At 39.2% G+C, this 23,719-nt stretch overlaps 1 protein-coding gene across 1 annotated transcript in view; it reads right to left on the reverse strand.

The window, feature by feature from the left end:
• Nucleotides 1-663: 663 nt before the first annotated feature.
• The window catches only part of ZCCHC14 (zinc finger CCHC-type containing 14), a 56,334-nt gene continuing 33,278 nt past the window's right edge, over nucleotides 664-23,719 (reverse strand). Inside the window, exons 3-13 of the mRNA XM_062586913.1 lie at nucleotides 18,294-18,367; nucleotides 15,398-15,469; nucleotides 15,076-15,185; nucleotides 13,018-13,112; nucleotides 12,870-12,924; nucleotides 10,993-11,263; nucleotides 9,471-9,562; nucleotides 7,805-7,932; nucleotides 7,245-7,385; nucleotides 5,692-7,161; nucleotides 664-4,402 (exon numbers count right to left, since the gene is read on the reverse strand). Of these exons, the coding sequence (XP_062442897.1) occupies nucleotides 4,347-4,402; nucleotides 5,692-7,161; nucleotides 7,245-7,385; nucleotides 7,805-7,932; nucleotides 9,471-9,562; nucleotides 10,993-11,263; nucleotides 12,870-12,924; nucleotides 13,018-13,112; nucleotides 15,076-15,185; nucleotides 15,398-15,469; nucleotides 18,294-18,367 (2,564 nt within the window). The 3' untranslated portion in view covers nucleotides 664-4,346. The remainder of the gene's footprint in view (nucleotides 4,403-5,691; nucleotides 7,162-7,244; nucleotides 7,386-7,804; nucleotides 7,933-9,470; nucleotides 9,563-10,992; nucleotides 11,264-12,869; nucleotides 12,925-13,017; nucleotides 13,113-15,075; nucleotides 15,186-15,397; nucleotides 15,470-18,293; nucleotides 18,368-23,719) is intronic.

Genomic DNA, 23,719 nt, shown 5'->3' on the forward strand with positions numbered 1-23,719 from the left:
AAATGTACAATTTTACTTTTAACAAAGTATAATAAAACATAAAAATCCCAATACCAGAATACTTGACATTTACAATTCAAAATCAAATTAGCTGAATATTAAATATTTACAAAACTATTTAAAATATTTATAAAGTTACATGCACAATTTGTAATACTAGAATTGACTGAAGTAAAAGAAATGGCTCAAATGGGAGCAGGAGTTTCCTTCATTCCTAGTGGAAAGTTATGTCCAAGAGAAGCTGTTAATCTGCACTTGAAAACACACAGGATTTGCTTTCTGCTTCAGTACCAACGCGTTTCTTGCTTATGTAAGAATTTAAGAGAGCAAGCAAGTAGTTCCAAGGGTTTGTTACGACAGATTTCAGTTACTCATTTCTTAGTTTGGGTCTTGGTTAGGATTACTGTAGCTACACTTACCTTTGGCCTCAACCAGCAAAATAGTTTTCTATGCTATTGCAAGTGCTTAGTTGCATTGATTTCTATCACAGTTTGCCCACGTCCAGCTCATTTGAAAGGAGCTCTGGACCACCCCATAATCCCCGTCTCTGAGTGCCTGAGACCTCGAACAAACCTCCTCTGGGCCCGATGACATTGAAAATAAACAGCTAACTATATGCAGGGGACTCTGGCCTTTTTTTTTTTTTGGGGGGGGGGGGGGGGGGGGGGGGGGACGCGAGGGGAAGCATTAACATCGTTGCTCTGCCAAATACCGCAACCGAAGTTCTGGCGTTTTTTTGAGTACCTTCACTCTGAAGCTTGCCAGCGAGAAACAGCAGGATACTAAATGTGAGGTGATGGTAAAGGTCTGGTAATTAGTTAATTTAGGAACTTTGTTGCTTAAATTGCCGTGGTTTAATGACTGGGATATACATGCTATTTCAAAAGTTTTACCAACAGTGAAGCTTCACATGTGTTCTTTTAAGGAAAATTATTATAGGAGTCTGTGATCAATACCTTGCTTGCTAAAATGAGTCTTCTTTGCTCAGTCTCCTACTGTTTAGTGTCAAACATGACATATTATTAAGGTTTAATTTATGAACTACTCATGTGATGAGGAGTTTGCTGGAAATTCCATTCTGTTTCTGGTATTTCCACCACCACCACTTCAAAGTGGAAAATACCTCTGAAATTCTACCACACATCACTTACTCCACCAAAAGACGACTCATCGCTGAAACGTCTCTGTGCCCCTGCAGGGAGATGACTTGGGATTCCCTTCTGTCTTACATTTTAAAAAATCATTTTTATTCCACAGTGAAACCCACTTTGAGAACAAATCCTTTTTATACTTTTAGGACAAAGAAACGAATAAATAGCATACTTTGAAACCTCCATTTTTCAATATATAAAAATAGGTTTAAAGAACTGGCTCTTTCAGCCACCAAAGCTGGAATTACTACGCTAAAGCAAACTGCCTTACTTTTGAGAGGGGAGAAAAGATGGATTTGTGCCTTCTAAAAACAGATTAAGCATTATTTTATGGAACTAAAGTGCTCTGTTTAGACTTACGAACTTTGGTTGTTCTTGGTACAAAGTGAACAGCGTTCACTAGCAGATCTGAAGCCACAACTCACTGATTTAGGGGAGGCTCTGAAATTAGTGCTGGCCCATCAAACAGTTCTGTATCAAACTCATGCTGCTTTAAGGTACTCAAGACTTCTGAATTTGAACTTAGCCTAAAATCAGACTTCACCACTTAAAAATGTTACCTATAAGAACACATAAGCCGCTTTAAGAAACATCAGCCTTAACTTCACACAAAGGAAACAATCCCAAAGAAAGCTCTGAAGATAGGAATGAAACATTTTTTTCAAGAAGTTTGCTGGATAGAAGTTCAATTTTATAGTCCTTCTGACTTTGTGGTGAATATTTGACAAGACTACATTCCCAACCTTGGGCATTAAAACAAAATACAACTAGTACAGAAAATGTTTTCTTTTTTCTTTCTTTCTTTTTTTTTTTTTTTTTTGCTGTTGATTTTTGCTATTTTGAGAAAGGGTTTTTTACACTTGTGTGTTGAAATACAGTTTATTTAAATACAATTCAGTTTTAAAATATTGTTTAAAAAAAGTGAAAAAATGTTAAAGTTTGGCTTTCAGCACATGTTCCAGGCCACTGGAGAGACCCTCAAAAGCTGTAAATAGTAAACATCGTAAGTGAAAACCACGCATTTCCTTCAAAGTAATACAGTATGACAGATTGTTCCTACTATTGTCTCAAGCTCATTAAGGCAAAGTAAATTGCATTGTCAGTTTTCATCACTTTAGTGTTACAGGTCTGAAAGTTGTTCAGTACAATACAGGTAACCTCCTCAAAACACAGGCAGAGCAAAGGTAAGCATTGCAGCAGTGTATGTAATACTGCGTGTAGTGTGAACTGGGCTGAGAATACACGGATTGAATTTTTTTTCATTGCATAGAAATATATATATATGCATGTGTGTATATATATATATATATATATATATATTTTTTAAACCAAATGTTACACAAATTTAGACTTTGGTTTCCACGAAGCCAAAAACTGTTATGACCTCCAAATAGCTATCTGGACTAAGTTTGGTTCTAAGCTTGGTTTCTTGCCATCTGAGGTTACAAAGCCTCTCTAGTGATGCTCTTCTGTCACTGTCCTGACCAGCAGTGGTTGCCTCGCTGGTGAAGCTGATGACTACCCTCTTTCAGAAAATGGGACTGAAGGATGGCCCAGAACATTTCTTTCCCATCACCATGGTCCAGAAGGTCTTGACTGTCAAGCTACCGCACTAACGACTCACACTGATGTTTCATTGCTAAGGCCTGATTTCCTCTGAGCAGCTCTGCACGACTTTAAAACCTCTTTCACTGATACGACTTTTTTCATTTTCAAGTCAAAATAAGCTGTAGCACTACAAATACTATCCCATCCTGGCGTGGTTTAAATTGGTGTAAGAAATAACCTCCAAGTGTAAACAAGGCTTCAGACTTTAAAAGCGTCTTCCAAATTACATTATGCAAATCTCTGTCAGACATGTTTCAAAGAGGAGGCCTCACCCATTTCATGGTGTCAAATTCCTTGGGTGAGCCATGAGGATTAGTATCTTCTTTCAGCAAGACAGGACCAAACCATTTCAAATTAGCAGTCCAAGATTTGTTTGGCTTCCTCTCAAGTCCTAATTTAGATCTGTCATCCACAAATTATGTACGCTAAGTAGTTAACACCAAAGCTAGTCATCTACAATCTATTGCAACGAAGGAGGCTGACAATAAATCCTTCAAAGTCTTGATAATAATGAAGTTTACTACCTTTTACATGTTTGACTTCTACCACTCTTGAATCCTGTAGCAAAAGCCTTGGGGTAGGAGTCAAAGGTTTTTTTTTTAATATAAAGTAAAGCAAAAGCTTACAAACTCTGTTGTCAGAGTTCATTTTTAGGATGGTTTAAAATTCATTTACAAAAGCAGAATAATAAGGTTTCTGTGAAAGAGACCTATATACAGTAACAGGACGTAAAGTTTGTTTGTGTATTACCGGAAAATATCCTTGAAGCCTTTATGACTCTGGAGTCTCTGGGACTTGGACCCTTGGAAACTAAGTTTATTCCATTGCTGGTAACCCAGCACTATTTAGTAATAAGCGAGACAATGAAGCATAGGTTTGTTTCCAGAAGGAACCAAAACTGCCATGTGTGTTCTTTTGGAAGGGAAAGGAGAGACTTATTTAAGATTTTTATTGTGTAGTAAGTCACATAGCCTGCTGGTGCCAATTTTTAAAAGTTGGAACTTCTTTGCCTCTTGCACTGGTCTCAGAGTGACACTGTCTGCTAAAAGTGCAGAAAGCTTGAAGAGTTTTACATTCTTCTGTAGTGCAATCCTTAAAAATCCCAGAGATTAGTGCCTGATCACTTTTGAAAAAAAGTAGACATTTTACCTAGCCCAGGGGTGCCAAAGTCCTTCTGACGAACAGCCGCTCCTACCTTTGACCTCCAGCTTTCACTTCAGAATGTAGCTGCCCTGGAGTGAGACGTTTCATCTTAGAAAGTCCAAATATGGCAACATTCTCCAGCAAAAAAATACGCAGGATGTCGTACTTGCAACAGAAAGCGCAGCTGGCCAGCTCCACCATCCCTCCAGTACGCATCAGTCCTATGACACGTAGTGAGAAGTTCCAACAAGATCCAAGCTTGAGTTTGGCAATCAAAAATGGGTTTGATGCACCCCTAAGCTAGATTTTCTACCTAGTCTAATAAAGTAAAGCACCTTTGGATTAAAAAATACATTAAGCTTAACAGCCACTGGACGTCTCAGTTTTGTATTTCGATCTCCTTATGTCTCCATGGCTTACAGTATTTTCTTGCCAGATAAGATATCAGTCTGTGGAGTCAAGACTCTCAGATGGAGGAGCATATTTCAGCCTAAAAGTACCTAAGGAAGACGAAAGAGAAGAATTAATCATCAGCAGCATTTTCATACCAGTTACACCTCAGAACTTTTTAGAACAACTTGCTTCTTAGTAGATGTGTTAATGCAACATCACAGCAGCCAACCTCACCGCTGTGAAGCTGCGGAAGAGACTAACTGCCAGCAGAAATGAAAAGAAAAACGTAGTTTTACTCACTCATACAGTTTTAGGGCAGGCAAAACTTAAGTTTGGGATAGCTTAAATGGAAATTTAATTACATGAAATTCAGCTTCAAAAGGAAGCAGACTCTCTGAATTAAGACTGACGGAGGAAGTGACATTTTTTTCCAATTGACCACCATCACATTAGTCATAGAAACTCCATTAATTATTTACATTTTACTACTGCTGGAAATCACTGCCTCAGAACTGGTCACTTGTTAATTTCTAATGATCAAATGCTGAAGGCTCGGTCTGCATTGTATAAAAATGAATACAGGCTTATGACACAGTCAAGACACAATGCAAAGTATAACACTTCAGTATTATTTGCTCCGGTTCAAAGTTCGTATTTCATTTTTTAAGTTTATACCACATGCAAATGATCTTAAAACAACATGTCAGTCAGAATAAGAAAAGGGACTGGAGAGTGCTCCTCATAAAGTAACATTTCTCTCTCAATTGGTTCCTGCCCTGAATTAAGGATTTCAAGTCTCTCCTAGTAGCAGCCCAGCGCTGCAGCAGTGCAAAACCATGCCCTACGAACATAGCAGCACACACCAACACAGGACCTTCATGGGGATCTGAACAGAAATTCTTCATTTATTTAACTGCTTGGGGGAAGGAAGGGGAAGGGGGCACAGAGATGATCAGTTTGTAAACTTCCAGGAGAACCTGAAATTACAACCAAAGGTCACTTGCATTATGAATTAATAAGCTGCAAAAATTCTGCTGCAATCTGTCTATGGAAACTCCCTGCCTCCCCAGTGTGCGCTCCAGTCCTCTCAGGAAATCAGCACCAGACCTGCCGAGCAGCGTAGCCTTACCCAGACCACAGGAGAGGCCTTAATCAGGACTTTTCCCTTACACCAGACCTGCGCACGAGTAAGCGTCAACTTTGGTAAACTTAGCTCAAACTCACCAACTTCCAAGAACAAGATTTTTTTTTATGTAAGTGAAAACTAAATATAAACACAAGGCACTGCCATCACACTTCCTTCTGCCCTGCGGGTGCACAGCAATTCCCCGCAGCAAAAGCCCAACGCTCTGCGCGGAAGCCAGCTCCGTATCAAACCCCACGCCTGCTTTTTTACCTTGTCGATTGAAATCCATCGGAGGCTGTTTGCAGTCCTGAGCTCTGTGACCACTGGCCCCACAGTTGTAACAGGAGAGATTTCCGTTTTTTTTGTGACTTGAACCATTGCTGTTTCCCATCATTCCCTGTGCCTGATACACCCCTGCTGTCCCTGCCATAAAGTTCTGCATTGGCGGTACCGCAAACGTGGACTGCCCGCTCATTACAGAGTCCGGGGCTATGCCACTGTTGTAAGCAGTGTGGACCACTGGAAAAGTCGTGCTGCTGTTGTACTGCTGCGTGTTGATATAGCCGTTACTACACAAAGGGCTGAAGGGCAGAAATGGAAAAGTAAACATTGAAGGTCCTGAAAACGGGTGCTGAAAATAGTTAGCGTAGCTGACGGTCATACCACTCGAACCACAGTTCCCACTACACCCACAGGAGCTGCACACCATGCACCCAGGCGGCTGTGGCTGCTGCTGCTGGTGGTGATGGTGGTGGTGGTTCTGGTTTGGTACTGGGATGCTCCCTGCAGAGCCACTGCTGCTGCTGCTGCTACTGCTGCTGCTGCTACTGCTGCTGTAGAAATTGTTCTCAGCAACAGAGGAAAGTGTGGGGCTGGAACTGGGTGCAGGGCAGCTGGGCAAATTTGCCATGGTTGCAAACGATGTGGAGGGGTGGCTGCTGGAGGAGGCTGCGTTACTGTTCGCACAGAAGCTGCCTTGCATTGGCGCCACTGGCACGCTGCTCATTGCAGAGAAGGCAACTTTGGTGTTGGCTGTATAGAGAGCAGTCCGGGGATTTATTATTGCAGGAGACACTGTTATTTGCATATTACTGGAGCAGGAAGTCTGTCCGGCAATGGCAGAATCAGTAGGAACAGAAGACGACACCAGGAGTTTGATGGGTGGGCGAGCTACATGGAAGACTGTGCTGGATGTTACAGTGGCAGCAGTACTTGTTTCTACTATTAATCCTGGCTGCTGAGCTGTTTTTATCACTCTGTCCAGAGTTGAAGCATGTACGACTTTGGTTCGAGGACCAAAGTTAATAGTAGATGTAGGCGAATTGTTCTCAGCAGCCCCCGAAAGCACTTGCAAGGGCTGATGGGGAGAAGATGCAGACATTACATCCACCACTGTATTTCCAAAGCTCTTCTCCATTTTTATGCTGCCTCTAGGTCCAGGAGAAACTTTATTTCTTTCTTCTAAAGACAGCAGCGAATGCATAGACGATGAAAGTAACTTCATGTCTGCATTGCCACGTTCTGACTTATGCACTGAATTTAGCATTCGAATGGGAGCGATATGAGTGGAGGCCGCTGACATCATTTGCATTGGCAAAGCATGGTGACCGGACGGATTGGAGCCTGCATCATTTTGCACTGGCAAGACCTGAGCTGTGGGTCTGGCAGAGCTCGAAGTGAAATGATTCAGTAACATCACTGGCTTCTCCTTTTCTGAACCCTCTAAGTGAATCTCTAAGCCTAGGGACAAAAACATCGATAAATACAACTCCACCAGACAAGGCAGATCAGCACAAGCACCATCTCTGGTTGGTTCTGCTTACGTCTCTCATTCTCCTCAGCGCTGTCTGAGCTCTCTTCCCTCGTCTGGATCCCCATGGGGCTGGAAGAAGAGCTGGAGTACTCGGAAGAACTGCCTTCCCGGGGCAGCGGGTGGGCTGGCTGATCCACATCCACACGCAGCTCTGCGGGTAAAGTACATGCGAGAAATGAGGAAATGCAAACAAGTGACAACACCTAATCAACAAATGTAGTTACTACGGCTGAGCCTGTCTTACAACAGCAGCTAACACCAGCTAGCATACAGTGAAGCTCAAGATTTACAGAGATTTACATTAGCTAACGAGCACGAGGCTGGCAGGGTAACAGTGGCTGACTAGGGCAGCTAGCCGTTCGCACAGAAGCTGTGAGAAGGCAATACTTTTTACTGCGCTCGGTATAAACCAAAATAAGACTCTCAGTGCACCGTATAGAGCCAATGGCATTTTGAAAGATAAAGCTTCCAATGAGTCAGCAGAAAAGCAGTAAAGCAATGAGACTGCTCTTACACAAGGACCCGTTCATCCCTGAGAGCCCAGCACTATCCTCTGCTCCTCGTTCTTACCTGCAGCATGGTTGCCACGAATACTTTGGATAGGCCCTACATGCGTAGTAGGGGGAACCCTTGCCACACCACTGCTGGTAACTGAAGATGATGTTGTGGAGTTTAGGCACCGTTTCTCTGATTTTTCTCTAGAGTGATGGAGAAACATTGTGAAGAAACAAAAAATGGCTAAAGTACATAAAGAGATAAATCCAATTTCTGAATGAAATTGAGGGAGACTAAATCCACCAAACAGTTTATTAAAAACTATGCTAATTTCAAATGGAAACATTTGGAAATTTTATCTTGACTATAGCTTCTTGCCAGCAGTTTCACTGGTCTTTTTGTCATCTGGTTATTGTCATCTCTTGTTTATACAAGATAAAACATCACAAAAAGATGACTAAATTGTATCACACATTATGCAAGCATGTCTCAAAACCTAGCCATGCATACCAAAACCAAAAAGAAGCCTAACGCAATCCAAGACTTCTATTTTAGCAAACACAGTCTGGAAAACCTAAGACTGACAAACAATGCTGTCAAGGAGTTTTGATCAATGGGCATGGATTTGGATTTTTAATTGTTTTTCAAGTAACTGCAACAGTTTCACAATAAACATTTCCCTCTATGCAGAGATATATATGGACAATCTGTTGCATCAGTTGCCCCAAATGGCTATCAGCACTGCATAAAGCACTGCCTCTCTTTATATCATCTTCACCCTATACAACTGTGGTCTTTCTGAAGCTAGGGTTACCTGCTGTCCAAATAAAACTGTACTAACTCTGATTTTGAGTGACTTGTCCCAATAAAACGTTAAAAGTCCAGACTGTGGACTTGCATGTCATCTGGCAGTCCTTGGCCCAGCCCCAGCAGTCAGCAGAGGCAGAGTGGCTGAAGCTGCCGTGGCTGGTGCAGGGCACCAAGGAAACCCTGAAAGTAGCTGTGCTCTGTTTGCACTGCCTAGGAACCAGAACATTGTGAGGCCTTAGGAAGAAAATGTCCCGCTGGGCATCCTGATTTTTTTTGTATGCATCATCTGGCAACTCTGATTCACCCTTCTGATTCCCTCCCACTCCATGAGTCTCAGGTCAGTGGTAAGTCCAAATCTAAGCAGGGACACTTGATTGTGTCAGAAACTATTTATTAAGACCACAAAACGCAAAAGTTTTGAAGACAGGTTGAGGTACCCAATAAACTTCTGTTTTTTTCAGTAATGCTGGCTGCCCAGTAACAAGATGCTGTATCTCCCACCTACAAACACGGCTCTGCATTTACCATCAGGACTGCAGTACTGTTACTGTATCTTTTTAAAATTATTTCAAAAAAGGTCCTCCCAGTCAGAAGAGCTGTTAACATGACAAAGACTTGTATGTATGTTATGATCGAGTTATTCACGTCCTTTTAAAACTGAGTTCACAAATGTCTTTACATTTGGTTATCTTATCAAAGCCTCAAACAGCCAACAGTAAAACAGTAAGTGATAATTATTATCTGGTAAGGTACTGTTTCAAGAGCTTTTCAAAGCAACCAACCCAACAGCACAGTAAGGAAGGTATTATCCAGCTTTACAGGCAGGAATCATGGTAGGCTTACTGTGTGAAAAGTAAGGACCACAGTAACACCTGAATTAGAAATCGTATCTTAAGAACTTAAAGCAAACAAGTTTTTTTTTTCCACTTACTTCTCCAACTCCAGTTGGGTCTTGAGTTTCTTCTTTGCTCCCATGGTGAGGGATTCAAACTTATTCAGATCTTCCTCGGTAAGACTCAGAAACTTAATAAAAAAAGGTATGTATTTAGTTTCATAGCCATGAAATATTTCTATTTACATTTTTAGTAAATATCTATTCAGAAAGGCATCTTTAAAGCCTTTTTTAACATATGTTAATTCAAAGAAATTCTATTACAATTTTAAATTATAGACTCAGTTTAGAATAAAAGAGAGGGGAACACTGATGAAAGAAAGAACACAGCAGATTAAATTTAATTAGGCATTTGCTTATATTAACAGTTTACAATAAACACAAGGTGCTTATTACAAAGTAATCTATATGCATATTGAAATACATCACCACACTGTAAATGAGTTTAAGAATCTAATTCTGTTGAGAAAAAAATCCTGTAGTTTTCCTACTTATGTCATTTAACACAAAAATCAATGTGCTGTCATACCAGCATTTTTTGGGAAAACATACAATGAAATTAATTTAAAAAATATATATAATGTTAAAATACATAATTTATAATATTAATAATAAAATATAATTAAATGTAAACATAAAAGGTCAGCAAAACATGCATACGGATTCATGCATAGATTTTTTTTGTGGAAAAATGCCAGTACACTTAATCATGCACGGTTTTGCTAGCTCATTAGAGAAAAAAAGTCTCTATTTTCCCTCACTGAATGAAGAAAATCAAAGTAGAAGGCTCTGATAACGCATCATACTTGAATACATAAAATGTACTAAAATCATCACAAAGCTATCACAATTTAGCGCTGACTTAACCTAAGCACTTTGTCCACCGGATGGCGTTCAAGGCTAAAATACAGTAAGTAGAGGACGCGAATTTACTTCCCAGCTGTTACAGACGGAGCTAGATAAATATTGTACAAAGTATTTCCATCTATTTAGTTAAAACCCAGCATACAACGATAACAGTCATGACTCTGACCAAGCAAATACATAAATGACCATTTTTCCATGTGAATTTTTGTAGAAAACAAAAATCTCACATTCACTTGCATGTACATTCACACACTAATGCTCATGACCCAAGTTTTTGTGAATCTATTCTTATAAATATTAGGATAACTAAATATTTTGGGAAGAAAAAAATCAAGAAGCAGCAATAAAAAAAGCAATAAATTTTAGTTATCTATTGCACGTCAAAACATGAAAAGGGAGCCAAAGCAGAGCTCGTAAATCAGCATTTAAGTTGGACATTAAAGCATTCAATAAAGAACTCTGAAGTCCAGTCATAACAAGTGATACCTACCAGCCCAGACCCTGGACACAGCACAGATCAAAAATAGGAAGTTTTCATCAAAATATTATTACTCCAAGAGAGTGCAAATCTTTACAGTATCTGCCAGTAACTTCTGCAATTCTAAACCCGGATGTCTGCAGCCTCTCTACACAGTACAAACATACAGAGGATTTAAAAGCCAGTTTCCTGCTCTTATTCAGTCTTCCATCCTACCTTCTCCATTGTGAGCTGTTTGAAGACGGGATAGTATTTGTGCAACCGCAGTTTCCTGAGCCAGTCTAAGATCCCATTCTGCTCCTGTGTCTGGGGGGTCTGTGGACTGGAAGACATTAGCATGGGCGAAGAGGCGTCCATCTGGGTGCGATAGCCCAGCGACGAGCCGGTACCCCCTGAATGGGAGCAGTGGGGGAGTGCAACAGGAGCGGCAGCCGGGTGCTGAACGTGATTCTGAGAAGACTGAATGCCGGCCACTCCACATATAGGTCTGCAAAATAGTAGTGTAATTTGAGTTAGCACACTGAAACTGGGGTGCACAGTGTTCAGCTAGTACGGTCATACTCGTAAAAATCTGCCATCTCCAAGATTTCCGGCAAAACCTGCATTGTCCAATCCAAGTTACAGATTTGTCCCTTTGGGATTCTACGCTGTTCGACAGCATAGTTAAAGCAGCACAGTTTATGGCAAAAGTAAATCATACTTTCCAATTAAGCACAGTTTTCCTTCTGCAATCACAGAAAACTTATGTCCTACTCCTCTCCGTAATAAAAAAAAAAGGTTTATAGATAATGGCCATGACTGAACTTTGTAATGTTAAAAAGAAGCCCAAATATGTTATGTAGAACAGTTTTTTACATGTGGAAGTGGCACAATAATATTAGCTACTTGGAGGGTTCCAGTTTTTGTTGGAGAAAATGATTATTTCTTCTTAAGAATGATTAGGGTTTACAGAAAGTAAGAGTAGTTCTTTCCTTCTTTTCCCAAGGCTGACTTGTACGTCCCTTGCTCGCTTTCCTTTCTCCTTCTGGAAGGAAAACCGCTGCTGCACAGGGAAACATTCAAATGAGAAAAAAGAAGCCCTAGCAGAGACCCTCTAGTCCTCCCTAGCCCACAGACACTTATGTCAGGGATGATCACATTGTGCTTACAATCAGGACAACCATTATTCACTTTATGTACTCTGTCCAGTATATCCTAATCAAGGACCCACACTGTACTACGTTCCATGTAGCTATATAAAGAAACAACGCTTGCTGTTCAGGAGTGTTTAGCATGTGAACAAGAGTGAATATAGAACACAGCTGGCGGAAGTCACAGAGACTGAGACCGTTATGACTTGTGTAGTAAGCAGTGGATCACAAAGAAATCATCCATCACCACAGCTCAACAGTGAAGATTTGCTGCCAATCAGGAGTAACAATTTTAAGTTTTCTGAGAAATGCTGCTTAGAATAGGTTTCCATAGAGCCCACTGCCAACAGCAGCATGGCAATTGTCCGATGTTACCTCCTGTATAACACTGGTCAAAAGGCTTCCCTAAATGCATCTTCAAACATGCATGTTTCTGAAGACAAGACAACCACTGCTGATTTCATAACTGGCCATGATGACGGAATCCATCACAACCCTAGAAAACTTGGTCCAATGGTATATTTTATATACTTTATTTTTGAAGCTGAAGTTGAATTCTATCTTGCATTTCCAGATAGCAGTAATTAGATCACGTTATATTCCAATTTGCAAAACTCAGTTGTCTCTTATGTAAGTTTTATTGCCTTTGTGATCTTCTCTTCAATCAATTAATCAGACTGAGCTACCGCAGTAGTTACTATAAAGCATGTTTTTTGAGACATTTAAAGAACAAATGACATTAGAAATGCTAGTACCTTTCACACTCATATTTCCCCATCATTTAGCAGTTACTGAGCAGACCACATGCTGAAGTTAGACTTTCTTAAAATCTTTAACACGATAAGAATTCTACAAATGATTATGAAACTACAGACTCGAATAAATACTCAAGGAAAGACAAATAATTACCTATGTAAAGGGGTTTTACAATTAACCAGAATAAACATAAACCAACTATCTTACCTTCCAGATGTTCCTAGTGTAGTTCCTACTTTATAAATGGAGGAGTTGCCAGGATCTAAAAACAGAGAATAGAAGTTAAACATATCAATTTATTAAGGGTAAGTCAGTACAACCAAACAAGAAAACCCCCTTCTCTATTTAAACTTACTTGAACTCTGAAGCTGCTGTGAAGGTGATGAAGTGCTGAAGAACTTTCTGACGTGGTCATTTTTCACCACATGGGAAGGTAATGGTGCCAAATACCTGCATGTTTACGTAAAACAAACAAATCCCCCCATTCTGTTATATTTGAATTGCAGCTGCCTACGCAATCATGACTGTAGACTATAAACAACATTTTGAAATTGGTATTGGGGACCTTTCATGTTAAGAACACCAGGAAATTCTGAATCAAACTAGACTTAAAAAGCACATCATATCCTTAATGCTACTTAAACCCATGTTACTGTTTTATGCTGTCCTCATTCTATTTAAAGTTTTAGTCAAAGATGCTAAATTTAAGAGAGTATGTGTGGCTGAAACAGCAAACACTTGTAAGAAAAAGTGTGCAAGTATAAACTTGAGAATCTCCTCTCAAATTTTGAAACTAAAGACTGTAAAATATAGATGTATCTATTGTTGTTTAATTTCCTCCTCTTTGAGATAAATAGCAGACGTAGAGTCTGGCAATGCAGGGAAAACGTCTAAAAAACTTATGTCACATTTTCCCTAGGATTGCAACGTCTCTTTGAGGGGAATAAAAACGGCAGTCTTCTAAAACTCTGTAATGTATAAAGTATGTTCTATTGACATTACTAGACTTCTTGTTATTATGCAAACTTGATTCTCTCTTTTGCCAAATCTATAGATTTGAAAACATACAGAAAGTTGTTAAGAACATTTTGACCACATCTTTATATACGTAATTAAAAAAAAAAAAACTTTGAGTAAAAAAATTAATACAACTATATACCCACACTCACATACGAATGTGATTTCCATCTTGAAAATTCATAGTTCGTTTCTGAATTTTTCAAATATGCAGCACTTAACAAAACAGCTTCTATCTGTCTCTGTTCCTAAGATACAACCGTTGCTGTGTAAACGCAGATTGCTGCTCTATTAACCTAGATTTGTAGAGACTGTTGCTAGCTAAACAGCAGCAGCAAGTGACATGCATTCTCTCTTATCCTACCTAATTCTCAATAGACTGTGATCCTCAAAGCACAGAAGGGAGTTTGAAATGTTAACACTGCTTGCCATTAAAAATAATCTAGGCATGCACCTGCTGGCTCTGACCATGGAAAAACAATATCCACCACAGCTCTGGCAGCAGGGCACCCAAGTCTGTCTTGATTAGGGATACTAAGTGTTTAGGAAGCATCCTAAAAAACGTTACTTCATGTTTTAAATGCCATTTCATACTTAGCATTGGCAAAGACAGTAATAGCTGAAAATATCTTCTGTTCCTCAAATTATCCTAGCAAAATTATTTCAATACTTCAAAAGAAAGAGATGATGCGACCTTCCCCGGCTGATGATTTTCAAAATGGTGGTTAAGTTTAGATAATGGCCAGGTAACTTGTGATAATGCGGGGAGATATCTAAGGCTTCAGATATTTCTTAACTGTTAAGGGCTCCCAACAGTTTTATGGCTACAAAGATACACACTAAGCATTTTAAAGCACACTTACCTTTTAAAAATTAAAGTAAAATAAACACCACGACAACCTAAAAAACCTGGGACAAAATAATATAAAACTGTCTGAAGGGATAACAAAAAAATAAAAGATCCCACAACCCATCCCTTAATACAGAAGGAAGACTACTTGGGAAATTGCCTTTCCCAGAGTTTTGGCCTTTTTTTAAAAAAAAAAAAAAAAAAGTTTTGGCTATTTTTGGAGCCTAAACCGATCTTCTGCAAAGCCACTGCTCCCATATTTATTTCTAACAAAGCACTAAGAAAAGTTAACCCTCCAGAAAGTTTAATAAAGTATATTATGACCTTATTTATTTCTGAACAAAGAATCTCTGCAAAACTCCTATATACTGAAATTAGCAGAACATCAAGGAATAAGGTCTGCAGAATCAGGTCTGCAGAACCAGGCTCTGAGCTCTTGAAAGTGATTTAGAATACAGCCATAACATTTCCATTTCCTGCTTTTTCCACTCTGTGAGAAAAGCCAAATGGCAAGTTAAAAAACAAGCAGACAACAAAACAGCATACCTAAGGTCTGATTCCAAGTCTATGTGGTTCCGTTCTAGGTAAAATGAATCTGGACCAGCTAGGCAAGGAATGAATTTCTCCAAGTTTTCCTCTGGATACAGCTGAGACAGCTACAGGTAGAGCATATTACAAATGGAAAAATAAGGAAAAAAGACTTGTTACCAGTTATATGAGATTCAAGGAACAACAATTTACAAGTCAAGTATTTTATGAAGTTCAATCTATTTGCATTATGTCAGCACGTTTAGAAAAACGCCATTGAACAAATTACATATTGGTACAAAACGTTCCTGCATTTTCAAAGCAATCTTAACTCCTTTACCTTTGAAATAAATTCAGTCACTTCAATGGAAGATTTGGTTACCACTGTCACTGAAGAATCAGACCACAGGACCTTAGGAATTGAAACACGCTCAGTTTAGTAAACAGTAGTCAGGGATTTAAGGTTAGTTTTAACAGCTCAAGCTCAAAAATAGGTATCAGATGTTTATTTCACCCACTGTGTGAAAGAAAGTGTGCAACATGTGGCATCAACACAGAAAAACTTTTCTGTGCACAAGTAACTATTACTCAATCCTCCCTTCCCGCCTGATTCTAGCTAGCTGCTATTATACTTAACAACTATTCTGAATTCTTAAAAAAGCACTTCAGAGTTTACACAGCCAGTGTACACTGCAGACACCCAGCACTAAGAAACAGACTACTAACAAATGGAAAAATTTTTCTTCCTATTGTTAAAGAAAACAGCTGGTTCGTAGAGTCTGATGTGCAGTAGGAACAACTCATCGCAGCGTAACAGCACCTATTTCTAATTAATCAACTCCATATGCAACGCAAAGTTGAAAATGGCAGCAAAAGACCCCACTGCCAAAAAAAGCACAACCTTACAAATGTTACTGTTCTAGCCATGCTCTTTCAGACATCATCTTGCCTATGCCCTAGAAAAAGTATCAGTATCTCTTCGCATACACTTTCTGTATTAACTCATTACATTCTAAAATACAGAGGAATTTACTGGGTGCTAAATGATTAGTTTAACTGAATCAAAAGTCAGGCTTTCTAGGCATAAAGAATATCAGAAGAGACTGGTTAGCATTACTAGTGAATGTTAAGTTCCTTCAGACTTGTCTAGTCAAACCATTTGGAAGGTATATGAATCTTTACCAGTTATATACGGGAAGAAGCTGTTTTTGTGTGTTTAAGAATCAGGAAGTTTTCCTCTCACATGACAGTAGTTTCAATGACAACTCAAAACATACACAAAGATTTTCCAGCCACCAGAATGCTGCCAAAAAGACTGGTGAGAGAAGAGTATTTCAAAATATATTACATAATGGAGGAATTTCCTCTCTGCAGAGCTGTTACACAAAAAGTAAGAAAAAAAGAAAAGAAGAAAGAAAATCCAGACAGTTTCTGGTTTTACAGCCTGTACGCTTTAAGTTCATGAAAAACTAGTATATCTTAAGATTCACGAGAAGTTTCAGAAAATATAGGAGATATTTCTTTTTCTTTCAGGTTCTTTCTTTTGATGACTTGTTACAATTTTCAATACTTACGAAACAATAATGTGAACTGTAAATGCAGGGAACAACAGCAAAGCCGAGTAATGCTGAAAACACCAAAACTGCTCTATCTATTGGCTTTCTATTCCAAGCAACAAAGCTACTAAACAAAATATTTAATAGTTGGGTTTCTAAACCAGCAAACAGCAATTTATTAGCTCAGCTAAACTATGCAATGTGCTTTCAGACATTTACAAGCTGTCTAATGAAATGTTGTAGCTCTTTTCTGATACAAGTAATCTTTTGATATTTATACAGGAATTTATAATGGGAAAGATAGTCTGTGGGATCCTAACATGTAACTGGAGTTCACACAGCCACATACTTGACAATGATTTTAAGAACTCCTCAAAAATGCTTTCTAATATTGATGACATTTAGAATACTTAGAATTCAGACAATTCAGAACATTATCAGTGAATCAAGTCATGCAGGGGTTAACACTGCCAATGTCACAAGCAGATATCAAACTGCTGCTCTATCTCATCTACTGGCTTTAAATAACAACTGTTTTGGTAAAAAGTGTTAGATATTTGAAATTCTGCTGTTCATTTCCTGTCCATTTCCAGATTCTCTTTTTCTCAGTGTTTGGCTCTGTTTGCTCATTAAGTAAAGCAGAGACGTTTTCTGGGCTTTGCATTCTGAATTTTGGAATACGCCATTCAAACTAGACAGGAGAAAAGCATTTTCTCTTTCCTCCTCTCTAGAACCCAGACTCCAGTCTTCCACCATTAACACAAGTTTTCACAGAATGAGATCGTAAGTTCACAGAAACTGTGAGCAATCATATTACTTCATTGTTTTACAAACTGAACCACCAAAAGCCATGCGAAAAGCGGGGCTGGAGGGCACTTCTTCTAGTAGCTTGTGGCTACCTTCTCATTCCAAAACCTGTTCTCATTTCCAGCTTGAGTGTGTCTGGCTTCAATCTTCAGGAAATGGTTCCTGTTATGCCTTTTTCTGTTACACTAATTACACCTTTAATACAAAATATTTTTTTCTTTTCAAAACACTTTTATTAGATATTCAAGTCACATTCCAGCAAAGTGTCTCACTACATGGCAATTCACTAGTGCTAGCCTTGAATAATTTACACTGCTATTTCATAAACTCTTCAAAATTCCTTTTAAAAAGAAACAGTAACATCTGAACGACAGGCCACATTCTCACATTCCCCTCAATGCTGAATACAAAGAAAAATGACCATTCTACCTCTTCTTCCAAAGGCAAAGGGTTTCCATTTGCTGCCATATCGCCCTAAGGGTCTAAGGGCTCTTCTTTCTCTGGAATAAGACTTAAATTCTTTTTAGTTTCAGCTTTCCAGGACACAGATTCCCACCGTGTACCTGTGACATGAATTATTTTGCTTTCCTAAATACATACTTGGTCACAACTGATTGCATTAGAGTGAATTTTGTTCATCTCTGACCTACCTATCAGACAATGTGCATCATCTGCAAAGTTCACTCAACAGCAATTTTAAGAGTACTTCCAAATCACATGCACGCACACAAAATGACTAGCATCTATCCCTGAGGAGCTCCATTAGAACAATTTCTGTGATCTATCAATGATGTTTGAGCACTTCTTTAATTCCCTTTTAGCTGTTATCCTCCCTTCCCTAAGGGTGGAAAAAAGCCAATCATCCAAACTTACCTCAAAGGAATATTCAACATTTCTTTCATTCTTCTTGTGTGCCAGTCCCTTTAGTTCCACTTTTTCAACACTTACTATGAGAAAAAAAAGAAAGAAGAATGAGAAAGATATTCCTAAACGCACGTAAGAGCAATTATTCTTCAGTAGTGCCAGTAGGTGCTGGTACTCACTGCACAGGTAGCTGTTCCATGTTGCTTTCAATTCTTATCTTTCAAAGCATGCCTCTGGTTTAGTTTCAACCATCGCACAACCAATACACGAAATGTAAAACACTTAATTTCCTCATGACCTTATCATTATGCTCATCAGTATAGGAACAAAATGCTACACAAACGCATATGGATTTATCTTAATAGCATCAGCAACAAGTAGCCAAGTATCATCCCTCTTTTTGCAGATGAAAAAATGTATATATACAGCTCACTGTACATACTACATTTTCCCTCAGCAGTTCAAACAAGCAAAATCCAGGGCCCTACCATGCTTTTTCTGGGGAAATCCAGTTTACAAAATTTCTATCTGTTTTCAGGACTATATGTTGGACTCAAACATATGTTTATCATATATATCTTTTTTGTTAACGTAAGTTGCATGACAGAACAGTTACACTACAAAAATCACAGCAACACACTGTTTCAGGCATCTGGTTACATCAGCCTAGCACCTCTCTATTCCCACAGCGAGACTTCGGCCAAAGCTCTTCCATGGCCAGCCTGGAGCTTGTTTTTTCTCCAGCTGAAACAATCATGGCCTGTTCTGAAGTCTTTACCAAAGACATTTCAAAAATGTTGTTGTGTCCTGTCGATTTTTAAAATGTTACAACCTAGATCTTGGCTTTTTCAAAGACCTCTTCTTCCAGGTTTACTATTTATCTGCAGCCAAAATTTTTAGAAGTATCAAGTTTTGAACAGATCTGTAGATATTTGTACCTTCTGGTCTTTAAAACACAGAATTAGCATTCCCTTTATGATTATCTCAGCTGTTCCTTCACTGTGTAATTCCCAAGTACAATAATGCAAATTCCTAAGCTCATGAATAATGTCAATTCATTACTCACTTTCTTCTATACCTTATTCTTTTTGCAGAGACTTGGTCCACTTTAATTCACTTTTCAGTGAATTCCTCTCACACTTTTGGAATGATTTTACAGTACTAGCTTGCTGTTACACTGTATGCCATAGGAATAAGTCTTCTGCGTGCCAGATACCGATGAGTTATCTAGACAGCAGTATAAAGACTCAAACATGCTTTGAAGTGGTTCAAAGCTGTTCCTGCCATTTGAAGAAAAACCTACCTCCGTATACTTATCTAAGAGAATCCAGGGCACCCTTTGTTGTGCTCATAGGCGAAAGAAAACACTGAATGCTGATTGGAATGATACCTGCTTAAGATTTATCGTAATGGGAAAGAGCTTGGTAAAGTGGATATTGAATAAGGATTTCACCACCACGCTGTTGGCGAGACAGCTGACTGACGAGCAAATAATTTGTAGAAAGACTAGCGTCAACTGCTCCGACATATGTTTTTGAATAGGACAAAGAAAACCTTAAAGATACACAAGTGTTACTTAACAGGGTATTTATAGCAAAACTAGTGTTACTTTACTGAAAGTGTTTTCATCACTTAAATTTTCCATAGCATTCAAATAGAGCAATTCAAGCTAAATAGGATTACCCATCAACATAAAATGACGCTATTTTTGTTTTACTATGTGGGTTAATAACAAACTTTACATCGCCTCATGGAATTTGTCATGCTGACAGCTACACGACCTTTTATGCTCAAGTTCGGATCTGAACTTGTTCAGTTAATATAATCTGCTACAGTGAATTTATCCTCTGGAAAATGATTGCAATTAGCAAAGTGAATCATTATGTAGATACTTCTGCACTGACTGTAGTGATTCTGCACTGAATCTGCAAGACTCAGTTTGTTCTAGAGCATGAAATATAATTCATTATACAGCAGTAACATGCTGCTATGGACAACTGTCTGGATAATTTTTAACATGATACAAAGTAACCCAGTAATTCTCTCTCACTCAAAACCACGAAAAATATCATTAGTCTAACAAAGTCTGGAGTTCTTGTTAAATTCATTGGTCATATAAATTTGTTATTTGATCTCTCAGCATGCTAGCCTTTGGAGCACTATTTAACCTATGGTTGATTTTATTAAATAACTTATCTGCCATGAAGCTTAACTTTATTCAAAGCAAATGATCACACAAAACTTAGGAAGAGAAAACTGCCATCTACCAAGCAGGAGTGAGTGGATTTTAAAAAGAAAAAGAAAACAGAATGCTTGCTGTATTTACTCAGAAAACCACAGGAAATTGCTCAAAGAGCTGATGCTAGCCAGTATCACTATAACTGATTCAGTAACCAGAAAAACCTTCATCGTTAAGGCTATATGATACGCTGTGCTTTCAGGATGCTGAACTCAGCAAAACTGAAGTTTCCTAGACCAGAATATTAACCAAAAAAAAAATAGTGTTTCAAATTCAGGAGATAGTGCAAACATACGTGCATGGGCTCTCTCAAATCTGAGCTTTAGGTCTGGAAAAAGTTATGGGGAGCTCATCTGCAAATAGCCCAGCTATGCCCTCTACGTTCAGCTTTGTTGCTGTGCACGGGTCAGAAACCAACTGGAGCAGCCTGCAGGGTATCGGTCACAACACAAGACCTACGAGGGAGCGGGATCTTTCCATCTGCTCCTTCCTCCCAGCACTCCCCTGTAAACTGAGCCAAGAAAAGTGTGTGTGCACCTCATTCACTGCTAGACTTTCTGAACTGCATTGCCTATAAGGGCACAGAAGACTTCCTGGTATAGCGATTTATCCATAACTACCTGGGAAATGAGGTAAACACTGGGTTTAAATGCAGGTAAGTGAAGCAGAGAGTTGGACAATATCACAAAATTTACATGGAAAGGGATGTAGAAAGATAATGGAGGTTTCTACAATTTGAGCCCTGTAGAAGAGGCTCCCATTGAAGCTGTGGCAGCCCATAACCAGGGTAAAATACATGCATTATAACTGCTTCGTGGCATCATTCAGAAAAGGGCAGAGTGCTGGGACATATCCACACAACCCTAAGCATGTACTTCCCAGTTACCAGGAATTTGATTTTAAAATACTCGAATCTCGTATTTTGCTTAACTCTAGTCCAAAAGGGCAACAGACAGCATGAAACAACCTCCTTCACTAGCAAAGATTTTCTATCACTGAATTTCCTAAGCGTTTTTTTTCTTTTAAAATTTATGTGCTGCTTTCACTTGTACCCAAGCATTCTGCACACAGTTATCAATTGTACACACAAGTGTAGTTAGCACAGAGACTTGCATTTGAACTACTCCAGCACAGAGGCCATAGCAAGCACTGCTACATATTTAACTCCACCTCTACTCTTTATTATAACGCAACAGGGATCATGTCACACATGTCCAGACAGCATAACAGCAAACACAGCTTAAAAGATAAAACAGGATCCTTTCCCAGTTCATGAGAGCTTGTATCAATGGTTCCAGTAAACCTCCAGCACAGGAAGAAGGTAAGATGCTGTTTCACCATCCTTTGGAGATGCTCTGCAACGCAAAAGCCTGCCAGTACTTCCCATCACCCTTTTGATTAGCTTTTCAGAAGTCTATGAAGTTGTTTTACAATAGCGGTTGTTATCGCAAACAGGCCATAAGCAGCAGCTCCCTGTGCTACTGGGAACACAGCAGCCGTTTAGGTTATGTTTCATTCTGGGTTTTGTTTTACAACCCAAGGCAGCACTCAAGGGAAACTCTGCACTCTGCCTCCCCCAAATAACTCACACCTTCCCCCGCGTCGTTCAATAATCCCAGGACTTCTGCCCATCTGGCGACTCTCCTCTGTAAATGAAACTCTCCACTACAGGCCAGCTAGTTCTTTTCCCATATGCCAGAATACTTGTATCATCATTAGCATTTCCTGATTCTCAGATGTTAACATTTGTTCTAGCTTCCCAAACCTCCCCTTCCCCAACTCATTCAGAATTGCAGAAAAACAGAAAGACTGAGTGGCATATAGTACAGCGTTTCTTTCTTACTGCAAATGCGTGCATCTATACACAGGATTTTAAGCTAGTACGAAAAGAGAAAACAAAATGGAGGAAAACCCCATCATTCTTCAAATGAAGCTCATCATGAATCTTGATGGCAACTGCTTAGCTTCTGATTTGTCTTTTCTCCTTCTCAAATATAAGTAGACCTAATGCTCCTGTCCTACTGTTCCAGGATTTCAAGGTAAAACAGATCCAGCAAGTTAAGACATTTTATTCACTCCTGTGCCTTCCTAGTCTAGCCTGAGAGTTTTACCCATTTGGCTGATGGCTAGTACATTGAACATTGGATGGGTTGAGTTTTGTGAAGGCAGAAATGAACAACTCCTCCCCTCTCCCCCCAAAATCCTAAACCCTCTGGCCTTCTCTGCATCATTCCTTGCCCAGCTTATCCCTCTGAAAGGGTGGGATCTTCGACTGTAATTCTGCACCTATGCACAAGCACATCTGAGGCCACACTAGGTTGTTAGCCCTTTCCCTCCCAGACTGTCAGCACCGACATATTCAAATGAAAGACTGATCCAAGAGCTTCAGGATTCAAGTGTAGTTTGAAGATCCACACAAAACAGATGACTAGGTTCCTGAGACGCTCCTAGCAGGTCAAGGAAAGGATTGAAGCATCTCAGCCACGATGTGAACTTTTCTCCTCCAGCATACACGTGTAGCAGCAGAAAAACACTTCATTTTGGAAGTCACCTCAATAGTCCGTTGTGGAGTATTTTTGTACCTCCCTCTTTAAACTTTTGGAGAAAAACACTTAACTGGTAAGGACTAGATAAATGAGTATGTCAGTCCAGATTTGCCACTTCTGTGTTTCTATTGGAAAAGTTAAAAAAAATAAAGAAGCTAAGAGAATCATAACTGTTGTCTTAAAGCTAAACCCTCACTTGTGTCAGCAGGAGCAGTATTCATGCTATTTCAGTACTGACACCAGCATTCTAAAATTAAATCAAATCCCCATTCCATCTTCCTGTGCGTATCATGCATTCTGTGTGCAGATCAATATAATTTGTGCCAGTATATGGTTCCCTTTTTAATTTCATGAATAGTTTTACACAGTGCCTTTTTTTTTTTTTTTTTTTAACTCAAAGGCTGACTGTACATGAGTGGCTACTCTTTTTTGCATTGACAGTAGATGAGAAGTAGTACAGAGACTGCAAGCTAGAAGCACATCACAAGAACAGAACTGGGTAAGAACAAACAACACTGAGGCTCCTAGGAAGACTTTACCACACTCAGGCTGAAAATAGTTTATAGTCCATATGTAAATAGATAGTCATTTACTTTTAAATCACTGCATGTAGCTTCAGCTTACATGGCATCTAGATAAATACTGTTCTA

The sequence above is a fragment of the Rhea pennata genome, chromosome 13 (genome assembly GCF_028389875.1).
Source record: "Rhea pennata isolate bPtePen1 chromosome 13, bPtePen1.pri, whole genome shotgun sequence".
In the NCBI taxonomy this organism is placed as follows: domain Eukaryota; kingdom Metazoa; phylum Chordata; class Aves; order Rheiformes; family Rheidae; genus Rhea; species Rhea pennata.